At 47.3% G+C, this 15,061-nt stretch overlaps 2 protein-coding genes across 4 annotated transcripts; one reads left to right on the top strand and one right to left on the bottom strand.

The window, feature by feature from the left end:
* The first annotated feature begins 31 nt into the window (after positions 1-31).
* PTRH1 (peptidyl-tRNA hydrolase 1 homolog) lies at positions 32-6,307 on the top strand. Of its 3 annotated transcripts, none has more exons than XR_002769072.2 (6): positions 32-207; positions 2,253-2,472; positions 2,702-2,801; positions 3,108-3,153; positions 3,744-3,987; positions 4,271-6,307. XR_002769072.2 is itself a non-coding variant. In XM_003757366.4 (5 exons), exons 1-5 carry the CDS (start codon positions 118-120, stop codon positions 3,933-3,935), a joined length of 648 nt encoding a protein of 215 aa, XP_003757414.2. In that variant the 5' UTR covers positions 32-117; the 3' UTR covers positions 3,936-6,307. The 3 variants fall into 3 exon arrangements, 1 of the variants encoding a protein (XP_003757414.2); XR_002769071.2 differs by having other exon boundaries at positions 3,744-4,068; XM_003757366.4 differs by having other exon boundaries at positions 3,744-6,307.
* LOC100918849 (cilia- and flagella-associated protein 157-like) lies at positions 4,169-13,225 on the bottom strand. The gene is made up of 9 exons (XM_031954684.1): positions 12,847-13,225; positions 11,652-11,923; positions 8,279-8,432; positions 7,620-7,887; positions 7,089-7,219; positions 6,500-6,650; positions 5,081-5,262; positions 4,512-4,662; positions 4,169-4,364 (listed from the first exon to the last, which is right to left on the bottom strand). The coding sequence occupies exons 1-9, from the start codon at positions 12,990-12,992 to the stop codon at positions 4,188-4,190; spliced, it is 1,632 nt and encodes a 543-aa protein (XP_031810544.1). The 5' UTR covers positions 12,993-13,225; the 3' UTR covers positions 4,169-4,187.
* Positions 13,226-15,061: the final 1,836 nt, after the last annotated feature.

Genomic DNA, 15,061 nt, shown 5'->3' with positions numbered 1-15,061 from the left:
CAGGAGCAATGGGAGGAGGCCGTCATTGGTTGGGCGCCGCACTGACGTCGAGGGGCGGGACCCTCATGGGGAATGGGAGCCGCCAGAGAGTAAAAGCGGGAGGTGCAGAAGGCAGTCATGACTCGCTGGGGACTCCTGTGGACCCGGCTGGGCCGGGGAATGAGCCGAGCCGGCCCCGAGCCGCGGCCTCCTGGGAAGAGGTGGCTGGTAGGTGTACGGAGGAGGGAGATGGGGCCGCGGGGTGGAGCCGGCGGGACCCAAAACCCGGTGCCGGAGGACGCGGGAGACTGGCCGCGACTCCGGAGCGCACGCTACAGCTCAGCAAACCGAGGCCCCTAAGGCCAGAGGCGGGATTCGATCCCGATCCTCCGCCTCCACTTTTACCTACTGCCCCGCCCGAAGCATGGGACGGGAAAGAGGGGACCTTCCCTTTAGGAAGTGGACAGAAAAAGGCTCCAGACCCCCACAGGCCAGGGCTGTTGCAATTGCCCCAGAGCGGGGGTTCCAGGGGATCCGCGGATTTGGATGGGAAAAGACAGCTTCATTATCCCTAGTTTCCAAACGAAATTTGGCATTTATTTCAGTTATGGATTTTTAAAGCGATAAGCATCAGAGCTCATAACAGCAAAAAAAAGTCAAGGACCTGTGCCCGAAAGGAATTGAGAGCAGCCCATTAGGATAGAATGGAGCTGACGTTCACGTGACAGTGCGGGTTGTAGCTGTGATCCAATAACGCGTTATTAAAGAGTAAGACGGCGCTTTGTGACGTCAGAGGCCTTGTCGGCTTCCGGAAGGCTTCCTTTAAGTTCGAAAAGGAGTTCCCAGTAGGTGAAGAGGGGGAGGGATGATGCTACAGGAAAGAAGGCCGGGTCAGCCAAGACAGAGGCTTGAGAAATGGTGGGCAGAGTATTACTTCTTAAGCACATGTGAAGAGGGGGGGAGGAAAATGAAAGAGAAGGCACCGCCAGGTTGGGAGAGTTCTTGAGGACTGAGGGTTTAAATGTTACCAGCTTGTAGAAACCCACAGACAAATTCTGAGCAGAAAATTGATCAAATGTAATCTGACAGAATGATTTGGGCCGTGTCAAACAGGGCGGATTGGAGCAGGGAGGAGACCGGAAGCGGCAGGGGTGGTAAGGGCCTGCAGGCGCTTCCAGAACAGAGCCTGCTAACTGATCATGCGAGGCCAGAATCAGAGGACCCAGGCGTTACAGTCGCCCGGCCGCGCGGCCACTGCTGCGCCAAGGAGATCTGGGGGAAGGATATCGGAGAGGGGCCACTGGGGCATCCAGGTGGAGATGGGCTAGAGGGGTTCAGCCCTGCCCGGAACGTGAGAAGTCAGGGCTGGAGGTGCACGCACATCTGGGGATTCTCTGCACAGGGGTGGCGCTTGTCACCAGAGAAAATTGTGAATGGAGCATAGAGACAGAGGGTTTCCCGCCTTGGGGGGTATTCGTGTTAGGAACATAGAGCATGAGAAAGCTTCTGGGAGGAGGAAGAGCCGGTAAAGAAAATGAGATTCCCGAAGCAGGCAGTCGCAAGCATTTAGTAAGCACCAGGAGCTGGGCTAAGTGCCCGATGAAGAGACGGGAAGAGAGAGCCCTTGATTTCGGGGAACTCAACCATCCAGTATGGGAGCCAACGTGAAAACGGCTATATACAGGATATATACAGCACGTATAAGGGGGATCAGGAAGGGCTTCTCAGACCTGTTCAAGTTAAAAAAGCCGGGAAACCGAGGTGAGACTGCCTTCCATCCCAAGGAGGGGGGCTGGCCTGTGGGAGGATGGCAAGAGGGCTGGTATCGTGGTATCACCAGCAGACTTTGAGGGGGAGGCAAGAATAAGAAAACTAGAAAGGTGGGAAGGGGCTGGATTGTGAAAGGCTCTGGATTCTAGAAGTGAGACCGAGCCACTACAGTTCTTCAGGAAGGTTAACTTGACAGCTAAATGGAGGGCGGATGGGAGTAAGGAGACACTGAAACAAGGTCAACAAGAAGGCTCTTGCAGTAGTACAGGTGAGAGATGATGAGGGAGGGGGGTTGGAGAAAGGGGGACATAAATGTAAAATCAACAAGCAGGACTAGTCAGCAGTGTCAGAATAGGGAAAATTCTAGAAAAGGCTCTGGGGGAAAAATCAGCTTTGGGATTTGGTGGTAGATCAGTGAAACTTAACAGTTTCAGTAGAGGTGTGGGAGGAAACAGGTGAGTAGTGAAGCAGCAGGTGGCAGCCAGTTCTTCTTTGACCCACAGGTGGCTGGTCTAGGCAACTACGGGTTCCAGGGCACACGGCACAGCGTGGGTATGGCTGTGCTGAACCAGCTGGCCAAGCACCTGAATGTAGCTGACCAGTGGAAGAGGCAGCGTCAGTGCTGTGCAGATGTGGCCGTCGCCTGCCTTGGAGAGGCTGAGCTGGTGCTTCTCAAACCGCGCCAGTTTATGAATGTCAATGGGCACAGTGTGGCCCAGGCTGGTGAGAGGTTTCCCCTTCCCTGCCTGGGGGGAGGAGGGACTGCTGGCACTTGGTTCTGGTTCTGTAGCTTCTGGCCCATGATATTCATTAGATGCTGGGTTTTCCCCTAGAGATAACTTCATGGCAGAGGTTCCTGAGGTTTGTTTTAACTTGGTGGGGAAGGAGTATAGGGCCAATCCTGATTCTCTGTGCCCACCCTCATCCATCCTACTCTTGTTTCTGTGGGAAGCCAAGATGTATCAGCTGGCAGCCGAAGACATCTACTTGGTGCATGATGAGCTGGACAAGCCACTGGGAAAACTAGCCATGAAGCTGGGGGGCAGTGCAAGGTGAGGAAGGTCCTCAGGTCCCTTATCGCCCCAAAAGATTCTCACCTTGGGGCCAAGACAGGAAATCCTTTGTCCCTTAGTGTTAATTCTACTTTTCCCATTTGTAAAGTAAGCTAATCACTCTCCTTATTTCCCTTTTGGAAATGTTGGAAAGAGATAGTATGAGTCTTACACGTCCTTTGTAATGTCATGGAAAGAGTTATGCTGTCATTGCGTCTCCTCATCTTCCCCCCTTTGTCATTTCTGTCATTTTGGGATTTCTCTAATGAATTTGACATTTGTTTTTTCTGGGTTTTGTCTTGAAAGGGGTCACAATGGGGTTCGATCTTGCATCAGCTGTCTCAACTCAAATGTAAGTCTTCCGCACTAGGGTGCTGTAGCATTCCCTGGGTCTAATGGTCTCTGCTGGAACTCCTGTGCCCCATCAATCCCTATTCTGTCCTGATCTTGCTGTCCTCCCGTAGTCCCTTTCTGTCGTCCTTGATTCACCAGCCCCTGCCACATGGGACCCTGGAGGAAAAGAGTCACTCCTACATTACTCCCTACGCATCAGAGGGCTGCTCTTCTGTTTGCTTCACCCTAAAGCAGTACTTCTTCCTTTTCTTCTGTGTCCATTCCTCACATTGCCTTGAGGGGCTCTTGGCAGAGTGGTACCTGGGTAGGGGCTTGAAGGTACAGAGAAAGCTGAGGGTTAGACTGGCCGCCATCATAAGCAAAGCTTCTGCTCCAGCTGAGAGGGTCTCTTCCTGATGTGACATATGCCCCCTACTGGCCAGGGCTCATGTGGGACTGTTCCCCCACCATGGGCATGGGCAGCCTCTCCTTGCCTGGAGCGGCGCAGGGCAGAGCCTTGGCATTCCAGCTGCACTGGGGAGAGCCACGGTCCAAGCTTGAGGTAGCATATAGCTGTAGTGCTCTGGCACTCACCCCTGCACTTCACAGGTCATGCCCCGGCTCCGAGTGGGCATTGGGCGACCTACCCACCCAGGGGCTGTGGAGCAGTACGTGTTGGACAGGTTCACAGCAGCCGAGCAGGAACGGCTGCCCCAGGTTCTGGAGCAGGCCACGGAGCTGCTTCTGAGCCACATCCACCAGCGGAGCCTGGCAGGGACCGCACAACCAAGCCCCTCCTGACGTATGCACCACGCTGGCCACGACTCACGAAGGACTGTTCCCCAACGTGAGGGTGAGGACAGCCTCTCCTTGCCTTGTTGGGTAGCGCGCAGGGCAGAGCCTTGGCATTCCAGCCCCACGGTCCAAGCTTGAGGTAACGTGCACCCAGCAAGATGGGCCTGGGTTCTCCTGACCCACATTGTTGTGCTCTTCCCACCCTCCCACATGAGATCTACCACACCTGTGTAATCACTTAATTTATGAGCCATTTAATTACTCCTGTCCCTGCCCAAGAAATAAAGGTTTCTCTTCCGAGAATGAAGTTTGCTCTTCCTCCTCTGTTTCCTTCTCCATAGGTTCTGAGTGCACAGAGGAGACAGAAGAGAGTTGTCTCTTCTTCAAGGTGATAGCAGGCAATGTCAAGTGTTTGAAAGAGTTTGGAAGGGAAACCTGAAAAAAAGACAATTGGGGGAAAGAGCTGTCTGAGCTGCCTTCTCCTTTGTTCCGTCCTTTTCTGCCCTCCCCACTGCCACTGCCACAGACAGGGCTGTCTCCATCGTTCCCTCCCCACCTTGGCACTTCAGGGGTGGTAAATACCTTGAAATTTCTGAGGCGAGTGGTTTGGGAGAGCATTTGAATGTCTTTAGGGTTGAAGGGGATGTGGTCTGATCGGAATGTGGTGGTCAGGCCTGTCAGCTTGTATGGCATTCTGTTGCACAGCTGATGGATGGGCTTGAGGTTCTCATACCTGAGAGGGCGACAAGTCAGGGCCGTGACTGCTAGCAAAGGAAGAGAGGCTGTAGTGGGGACAGCTCCTGCCCTCACCTGCCCTTTGGCATCTTTTCACGGCCCTCGAGAATCCCTCTCCAATGAAGATTTCCCAGCACCACTCCATCCCCAAGTGATCTCTTTTTAGACAAGGCTGACTTGTAGTGCAGTAGTTATAACTAGGACTTGGAATCAGGTGATTAGGCTGGATTTAGATCCTGCTTCAGACACTTACTAGATATGTGACCATAAGTAAGTCACTCAGTTTTTTAGGTCTCAGTTTCCTCTTTTGTAAAATGGGGATGATAATACTTAGACTACCCACCTCTGAATTTTGGGCAAATCTCATCACAAAATACGAATTTGAATTAATAATAATGCTATTAGTCATTGCTCACTTGTCCTGCAGTGTCTTAATGGGAAATCGGGGAGTTTTTTGTTGGATTTTGATGAATTCATCCACATGTGGCCCCAGGACTACAGCATGGCTTAGCATGGACATCAGCTGTTTCAATATCTCCTTCTGCTCCATCTGGAAGAGCACGTTAAACTGGCCATCCTCAAAGCGCTCAGGTTGCATCTAGGGGAAACAAGCAAGCAAGACAAATGGTCAGACTTGTTTGCATGCACGTGCATGTGTGCACGTACACTCCAGTTGTGTTGTGTGGGGGTTAATCAGACCCTGAAATTATTCAGCTCGTTTAATGTAAGCCCATTGACCACTCTGCCACCCTGGCCAAGGGGTAGCAGGCAGGAAGAGAATAAAAGCCAGAGAGAAAGCAACTTGTCCAACATGACATAGCAGAACTAGGACTAGAACCCCAGAGTCCTGATTCCCAGGTTGGACTTTCAAAAAAAAAAAAAAAAAAAACAAGCAAACACATTTTTGGTAAAGAAGTCCTATACTGGAAAGAAAATTTGTAGTGAATACTTTATGAAGTGAAAATTCCTAAATTCAGAAAAGCACCTTGATATAGACAGAATTATTGTGCGAAAGGGTCTAGCCTAGAACATCACTTTCTTTCTCTGAAGCTTATAAACTTGACATTTCCTCCAGGGAATCCTGCCAAGGGACCATGTTTACTGGAAATGGAAGCTATAGGGAACGTGGGCCCTTGCTTATGTAAAGATCTATATGCATAGCCTAGGTGCCCCAAGTCTTCCCCACTGTGCTCATCCTTGATGGGGCTGTGTACAGTTCGTGAGCTGGTGAAGCATTAGGAGCTGATTTACTACTTTGCCAAAAATAAAAAGCTTTATTATGATGAACTTTCTAAATATCTGCAAATATGACAGTTCCCCATAGGGGGAACAGAAAAAGAGGCTAGCATATGAAACTATGAAACTACAGGTCTCCAATATGAGAAAAAAATTTATTTAATTCATGTTTCAGATTTAACATGTTTCACCTCTGCCATAATTTTCTGAAGTTCCTTTAAATTTCCTTCTCTTAGTATGTTTTTTTTAAGTTCCATTGATACTCTTTGTGTATAAAAGCATTCTCTTGTACAAATAAGTACAATCAAGCAAAACATCTGTTGGTTAACTGTATCATCCTGAACCCTAGAACTGTGAAACAGAATGTAACTGGGAAATGTTTAATAAAATAAACATACAATATGGCATATCAATTTGTATTTTTCTAAGTAGATCTGAGGCCATGGGGGATTTTTTTCTATTTTAGTTTGACACTATTGCTATAGTTCTTCACCCCTGCCAAGAGACAGGAAGCATGATTTTCTCAATTCCCTCAGAAGACCACCCCTTGCAGCCATTGGCTTGTGGTGACTTCACAGTCCCTTGTAGAAAAACCTCACCGAAAGCAGGTCCCGGAGCAGGAACCTGGCTTGGTCCAACACCTGTTCCACATCTTGCTTTCGCTTCTGCTCATTCTCCAGCTCCTCTGTCAGTTTCTTTGCTTCCAGCTGGTTGAACTTGACCTTCATTGTTAGTTCCTCCACATCATTCCTGGGGAGGGTCTGATCATGGGGTTCTGCTCACCCTCTTCCCCAACCCCCTCCTCCCCATCAATCCAAAAGTGAAGGAGGGAGGCCTAGAGCAGGACTATTATCCTAGAATTGGTTGGATTGCTCCCCAAAGAACCAGATTCTACCACATTAACCAAGATTCTAAAATCTCTGATCTTCCAAACAAGAGGACCCCCAATAGACCATTTGTTCCTGCTCCCAGAGGCTGAGGACTAGAGAGGTGACATTAGAGAACCAGGGCTAGGGCCACAGGCCATCTAATCCCACATGTGGATTAGGACATGTACTTCCACGGTGACGTGCAGAGTCCCGACTTGGTCAGTGTCTTTGGTGGGCAGAGCTGGAACTCTGGCCTGAGGCTGAGGGCTGAACTCTCCGAGCTGAGTTTTCCCTGGACCAGGCCTTGAGGACAGCCTACCTGAGGTCGTGGTTGTCCTGTTGTATCTGCTGGAAAGCCATCTCTACCTGATCCAACATGGCCCTTCTCTTTTCCACTTCTTCCATTCTCTGCTGCTGTTCCTCACATTTCTCAGCTAGAAACCATATCATCTGGGGTGACAATAACGATAGCATTTCCACAGCACTTTAAGGCCTACAACTCTCTTTACATAGAGAGATACATTAAGATGAGGAAATAGGCAGAGGTGAAGCGCTTTGCCCATGATTACACAGTAAGTATTTAGGGTGGGATTGGAACTTGGATCTTCCCGACCCCCATGCTCTAGCCACTTTCCCACCATTTTCAGAAACAAGTCATGAGGGAGTAGGAGGAGAAGAATGATGTTTTATTTACCAAAAATGTTTCCACTCTCCACAGTCTCTCCATTTCTACAAGGGGTGAATTCCAATCTCAGGATATATGACACCTCCCTTGGGAAAGGCACCGTACCTATTAGGGCCCTGGCTCCCCAGCCCCCAAGGCAGGGCAGCCTCAGATGGGCTCAGTTACCTTAAGGCGATTCAGTCTATCCTTAGACATCATCTTCTTGTTGTTCTTCAGCACGTCCAGCTGCTTGCTCATCTGCCTTGTATCCTCTACCAGCTCCTCATTCTCACTGAACAGCCCTACACTTTGGTTGGACACTTTGGCCAACTCTTGAGTCATATCCATATTCTCTTGGATTACCTTCCTAGTTGTCTCCGACATCTGGAGAGCGGACATCTTGCGAAACTCGATTGCCACCTTGTTCACTCGCTGGACTATTTCTTTTTTCATTCTGGGGTTTGGATGGGGGGAATTTTCCTAGGGGTCAGAGTTCTAGCTCCCCCCAGAAGGCAATTTCCCAAACCCTCCTGCTCCTAAATCACATTCCCTGATAGTGGGTCAGATTTATTCCCTCCCCCCAACCCTTTCAGCTTTATAAACTAGACATCAGCAGAGTTGGAGGGGGGTTTAGAGATCTAATCCCACAACATTCTTATACAGAATCAGAAACAGAACATGAGAGGGGAAGTGACATGGGCAATGTTAAACAGCTAATAGATCCCTCCAATCGCTTCTAAGTGAATGATTCTTGCATCCCCGGGAGATCCTGTGATCCCTTACACCACTGGCCTTCCTAGCCCTGACCAGATTGGGGAATGGACTTGATATTAAGGAGCTTAGACCTGTCTTTTTCTAACACAGCCTTCTTCTCCAGGGAGTAAATCCAGTCCTTGTACTCGTCCTGTTCCTTCTTCAGTTGTTCTTCCAGCAATGTGAATTTGGCCATGAGTTCTTCCTTCTGGATCCGGTACTCATCAAGGGCAGCTAGCCTTCCCCCTGCCCAGAGAAATCCTAGTGAGCCAGCAGACCCCCCAATACTCCCAGAGGACTTCAGCAGGCCTGGGGGGGGGGTGGCATGAGAGGGATGTTCAGTACTCTAGCTCTAGCCATATGTTTCTAAGGCCCCCATCTGTTGGAACTACCTCCAATCCCTCCCCCCCTTCCATCAAGTTCTATTGTGACTTGCAACTTATGGATCCAAGCTTATTTTCCACAGCTCTATTCCCCTAGGTCATCATTCTCTTTCTTAACAATAACTCACATTTATAGAGCACTTCAAGGGTTACACAGTGCTCTACCCACAAGAATCTTGTAGTGTAGGAAATTTAAGTCACATTATCCCCATTTTGCCTGTGAGGAAACTTAACCGATAGAGAATCTAAGTGAATTATCTGTGGACACAACTAGTATCAGAAACAGTATTTGAAGTCATGTATGTGGATACTAAGACCAAGGTGCTTGTCTCTGATCTAGGCTGCTCGCTTCTAGTGTTCCTTACATGGAACAATGGTTCTCTCCGTGTAAGAACCTTTCTGGGCCCTTGCTCAGTAAGAGCTCTCCTCCTAGACCACCCTCCCTCCCTCCTTCCATTTATTTCAATTTTATTCATTTTTCAGGACCCACTTCAAATCCCACCTCTTCCTGCTTAAGGCCTCTCTGTCTGTCCCATTGCACACTGATATCTTCCTTGTAAGAAATCCTAGAACATTTATGTAAAGCAAAACTACAACATCATAGGAATGACTATTTAACAAACAGACCATAATTTAGATATCCAAATGAGGACTATTTCCCTTTAAAGCAGTTCAAGGCATTTGGGGAAACTTCTCTTTGGAAATGATCTTTAAAGCCTGTGACCCATTCTTTTTAAATAACCTCATCCTTTCAACAATCAAATCAATAAATACATATCAAATTCCTTCTGTGGGCAAAATGAGTGATACTTCAGCCTAATAGAAGGCTAGCCTCGGAGCCAGGAATATCCTAGCTCAAGTCCTCCTGTGCTCATACTGGCTATTCCACTGTGAGCAGCTCAGTGCTCCCAGGCCACCTTCATAATGCCATTAAGTTACAAATGAGTTGTAGGCAGAGGAAGTTTCCATACAAATTGTTTCTCCATCTCCAGTGCCATCTTCTGCTTGAAATCTTTCCTCATCCTGGTAATTAGTACCTCCCTCTTGAAATGACCTTATGGTTGTTCTGTACATATTCTGAATTATGTTGTTGATCCTTCATTCTCAAAGAAAAGGGTAATATCAGGGAGGGGAGGCTATGACATGCAAATGAGTGGGATTTAAGTGAGGGAAGGCTGGACAAAGTCACCAAGCTCACTTTCTTGTCTGGAGCCGTCTGGGTCCTAGTGGCCAGATGTAGATCAGGATGCCTGGAGATGGCCTATATTATGTATGTACACACTATCTTCCTTGTTAAGATTGTAAGCTCCTTGAAGTCAGGAACTATCTAATTTCTGTCTTTATATCCCCTAGTACCTGGCACATAATAGGTGATTAATGTTTATTGACTGAATGTCCCCTTGACATGTACTCAAGAAAAAAAATAGGCAGGGCATTGATCTTAGGAATTGGAAAATAAAGGTTAAATTTTGTAAATGGTTCCTTCCTTTAAAGAGTTAGCTGTCTGAGAGGAGTTTACACAAAGTGGCATGAGACAAGATAAAGTTATTGAGGCAGAAAGCATAAGGAGATATAGAAGTACTATGGGAACATTTGAAGAGTTCCCTCCTGGATGGCTCAGTGGATAGAGAACTGGTCCTGAAATCAGGAGGATGACCCGAGTTCAAATCCAGCCTCATATACTTAATACTTCCTAGCTGTGTGATCCTGGGCAACCCGCCTGTCTAATAATTGATGTTTTCCTAATACATTATCTTATTTGAGCCTTGCAATATTCCTGTAGGGAATTTCATCGATGAGGAAGCTGAGCCTCTGAGACACTAGTTGTCAGAGGTTACATTTGAGCTTAGGTCTTCTTGCCTCCAAACTCTACCACTCCCTCCAATACACCATATCACCTTCCCTTCCAAACAAAGCTTCATATAACATTTTTACTGAAATGATCTGTAGTTAGATTAAAAAACATTCTAATTTGGTTATCACATCTTTATTTAGGACAGGTACTACCATACTAGAGGTTGTATCAGAAGAACCCTATTCTGCCTCTGCTTTCTTGACTTTTTAGCAAAAAGGGAATATAATGAGCTTCCTTGGATGGTAGATTAGATTTTTGGAATCAGCCACAAGTCATTCACAGCCAAGTCTGATGATGAATGTGGGTGACTGAGCTGGATCACAAATAGGGTGTGACTCTCAAATCATTAAAGCTCATTTTCTGACTCATAAACTGGCTCTTGATGGCAGTTCCCAAACAGGAATCTGGAAATGTTTTGCACAAAGGCTGCCTTTTTGGAATGCCTATGGGTCTTATCATACACTCCTTAATTCAAATGCTTTCATGGACTACCCACTGCCTACTGAGTCTATAATCTGGCAGTAAAGGTCCAACACACTATCTCTCTGGCTCTACCTTATGCTCCAAACAGAGTGACAATTGCTGGCCCATAAACATGTCTTCCTGTCTTTCATCTTTATTCACTTTATTCACTTATACTTTCCTTATACAAAATATGGCTTCATTCAACCTCATTCTCCCTTGTTGACATTTTAACCTTCTTTCAAGGTTCTGTCAGACACCACCTTGGTGAAAATGTCTCATCCCTCCCAGCCGGAAGTGCCTTTTCTTTCATCTGATTTCAGAACTCTGTATTTGTCTTATTTGTCTTACAGCTCTACTAGAGCTAGGAAGAAAGGAAGGAAGGAGAAAAGACAGGAAGGGAGAGAAGAGAGGAAGTAGAGAAAGGAGGAAGGAAGGAAAGAAGGAAGAAGGGAGTGAAAAAGGGAGGTAGGGAGAGAAGAGGAAGGAAGGAAGAGATGAAGAGAAGAATGAAGGAAAGGAAAAAAACACACTCTGTGATGTCTAGGTTCTGGTTAGTTTGTTAAATAATCATCAGTTCCATTATCTTCTTGCCTAGTCAGTACAATACAGCTACATCTTATCTCCCACCTCAACTATTAAGCTCACCAAAGGTAGGCACCGACATGTTCCTTCTTCCTCCTGTCTCCTAGCCAGAGTTGGGCACATAGATGGTGCTCAGTAAAGATGTGTTGATGTACTGAATGATTTGGGCCCTTCCCTTACCCAGCAAGACATTCTCCGAGACGAGCTGGTCTTTAGTCTCCTGGAACTCATGGCGCACCTGGGCCAGCTGGGACTCAAAGGCATCCTTCTCTATCTCCTTGGACATCTGTAATCCCTGCAGCTGTTCATTGAGGTCTGTGATCTCAAACACTCGCTGGTTGAGGGAACATTTGAGGAAGGCGACAATCTCCTTTTTATTTTGAGCCAGCTGTTCAAACTTAGCCCGGAAGAGTTTATCATTCGCCACCAACTCATCCCACTTCTTTTGATAGCTAGAGTAGTAAAGGGTCAGAAGTTTCAGGGGGCTGGATTGGACGACCCACCCAGAGCTGGCTAAGAAAAGGGTTTAAGATTTCAGCAGAAAGTCTAAGGACTGGAACTACCACCTACTACCTTTCTGGGGAAAATTGCAAATCAGCTTACTCTGATTCCTGCTTTAGGGGCATTCAAAATCCAGGTTATGATTAATGACAAAACAGATACTAATGATGCATGGGAGCACTTCAGGGACAGATTTTAGAAGCGTGTTTGGAAAGAACTGAGCTAAATCAGATTTACATCAATATCAAACAGCCACTTGGGTGACGGTATTTGAGGACAGCACCAAGAAGTCCATCCTTCCCCCAGATTATCTTGAGAGGCCCTTTTAGCTCTTTTGGTTAAGTATCCACACCCCACTTACACCCCACCCTTTCAATTCCAATCCTTCATTGGAGGCCCCTTACACTCCAGTTCCCATTACTTCTATATGATCCAAGCTTTTCAGAAAGCTGAGGTAACTCAAAGACCCTAGGCAGAGGAGAGAGAGAGGGACTGAGAGGTAGGAAAGAGCTAAACAAGAGCCTTCCAAGCCAATGACCGTGGACTCCAGCTTCCTGGTGCTCAGAGCTATCCTTCAGACTGTTAGACCTGAAAAGACCCAGAGGTGCCATCTATCCCACCCCCCTAAGTTTTACAGATGGGGAAGCTGAGGTCTGGGGTGGGAGTGGGGGTAGATTTGCTGAGGATCACAGAGCTGATTGGAGGCAGAGCTAGGCTTAACACCCAGGCCTCTCGGCTCCATATCCAGAGTCCTTCCCACCAGAACCACTGGGGATCCAGAGCACTCCCTCCCTCCCAGGGTCTGTTGCCCCCTGTGCCCTAACACATTGTGGATCCCTGGCTGCTTGTTGTCTGGGCCTCCCAGCTCACTGACTGAATGATCCTCTTCTCCAGGTCCTGGATCTGGTTTTGATAAAAGTTTCGGATCTCCTCCGTGATGACTTCTTCCACTTTAGGTGATAGTAGATCACCCTTCTTGCTTTTCTTTTTCCCACCTTCCCCACCTTTTTTGGGCCCCATGGCAGCTAGGGCCTTGAAGCTTTGGCTACTGCTGCCCCTTTAAAAGGCCAAGCTGTTGCTAAGGAAGCTGCTCCCCACCCCCACCGAGTTCTATACATAGCAACGGGGAGAGTGAGGAGATGGATTTAAAGGAGCCCTGCCCCTTCCCAGAGCCATGCCTGGATTTGGCCTTGGCTCTCCTCCCTCTTCCTTTCCTGACCTCACAGGATTGTAGGGAAGAAAGGACTTGGAGAGCCTTCAAGTGCTACATAAATGTCTGTCTTTCTTTTTCAGTTCTGATACGTGATTTCATTGGTGTGAGGGAAGTCCCAGAGAGAACGTTTGGCAGCCACAGGTCAGTACCTGCTCTGCAGTGGGCAGTCTCAGAGAGCTCCCTGGTCAGTGCCGGGCCTGGACCTGGCCCACACAGCCCGGATATGTTACAAGTGGGCCCGGAATAGCAGCTTCCTCTCCCAGGAATGGGAATAAGTGTGGCCCGACCAGCCCACCTCCTAGAGAGGGACAGGTGCAGAGGCTAGAACGCCCACTTGGTTCTCCTTCTGCGCATTATTTCAGAGACCACAGACCGTGATGCTTTCCAAGCTTCCACTGAAGGAAGAAAGCTATGGGATCAGTGCGTTACCTCTCACAATCTAAAGCAGGAAAAGCCAGCTGTAACTGGGTGTTCCTTGGTGGAGAGGCGGTGTCAAGGTGAAGAGATCTGGGGGAGAGCACAGAACTTTGCACAGGAGCAGACCAGAGTCAAGTGGTGGCGCTGGGGGGCAGATCAGGTCCAACTAGCAGCTTTGGTCAGTGTGAGTTAATGATCTCCGGTCTTTGGCTTCTTTCTCCCCACTCCTTCCCAGGGTTCTGAACTAAGAAATTCTGGACTTCCTTTATCCAGCGACCACCTTTCATTCCCTTCTGATGAATGGGGAAGAAGGGTGCTGGAGGAAAGGGAAACAAAGAAATTGTCAGGGATGCTTGCTATACATTGCTTTAATGCCTACTTTTCAATACTATTTTAAACTGCTCATCAATTACATGGCCATTAACAGTGTCTTGTGTAATCCAAGAGTTGGGGGGGGGGGTTGGAGATGGTGGGGAGGAGGGAGCCAGCCCATGAGGAAAAATGGGAGTTCAAGTGTAGAGAATTTTAAATATTTTTATATTAATTTCTGAGATTATTTTAGAGCATGCCTGCTAGACTGCCATTGAACCCAGAAAGTTAACAAGGAGCTCAGTTTAGGGTTTAGGGGTGGGAGGAGGGACAAAGTTGACAGTCACCAAGTTGTACCTTTTAATGCTACTTCTCCCCTACCATCCTTGCATCAACTCCCACACCCTGCTGCATTTTTGTTATTACTATTCATCTGGACAGACAAAAATGCATTCCCTATCCACATTCACCTTCGCTAATTTGTAGACCTATTTTATTTCACTCCTGGACTATGCAATATTCCAGCTATTCTCCTTATCTTCTCTCTCTAAACCATCCTGTCTAAGATGGCAGTTTGTCTTCCTGAGGCATACGGTCCCACAAGATGATTCTTAATCCAGGCCTTGTTCTCTTATAGATAGGTGATTGTCCCTTTAAATTCTTCCTGTCACACAAAATTGAGTCCTTGATCATATGCCATCTTGTCTTTTACATTCTTGTTTTTTAGAGACCTCTGAACACTTAACGTTTTTCTTAATCAAAGATGGGGAGCATCTACTTCACAGACTTATTGTGAGAGCATATGAAAGGTACTTTGTAAATCTTAAAATAATATATAAATGCTGTTACTTTCTAAGTCTTTTTCTTCAAATCATGCTGCTTGAACTTTCACTCTCTTTCCCCCTCCCCCTTATAGAACTTAGCCTTCCATACCTGGAACCTTCACTCTAATTAAAGGCTGGGACTGATATATTTATATTTGGAACCCACTACTCTTAGCACAATGCTTAATACATAGTGAGTGCTCAAATATTCATTTTTTCCTTCATTCATATGTACCCAGATAAAGAACTGCTTAAGGGTAAATTTCATATCTTTTCCTCCATTTATCTTATAGTGCCTGGGACAGGACTGGCTTATGTGAAGTTAT

Source organism: Sarcophilus harrisii, chromosome 2, assembly GCF_902635505.1.
Source record: "Sarcophilus harrisii chromosome 2, mSarHar1.11, whole genome shotgun sequence".
NCBI classification, from domain to species: Eukaryota; Metazoa; Chordata; class Mammalia; order Dasyuromorphia; family Dasyuridae; genus Sarcophilus; species Sarcophilus harrisii.
This window is presented reverse-complemented; position numbering and strand designations above follow the sequence as displayed.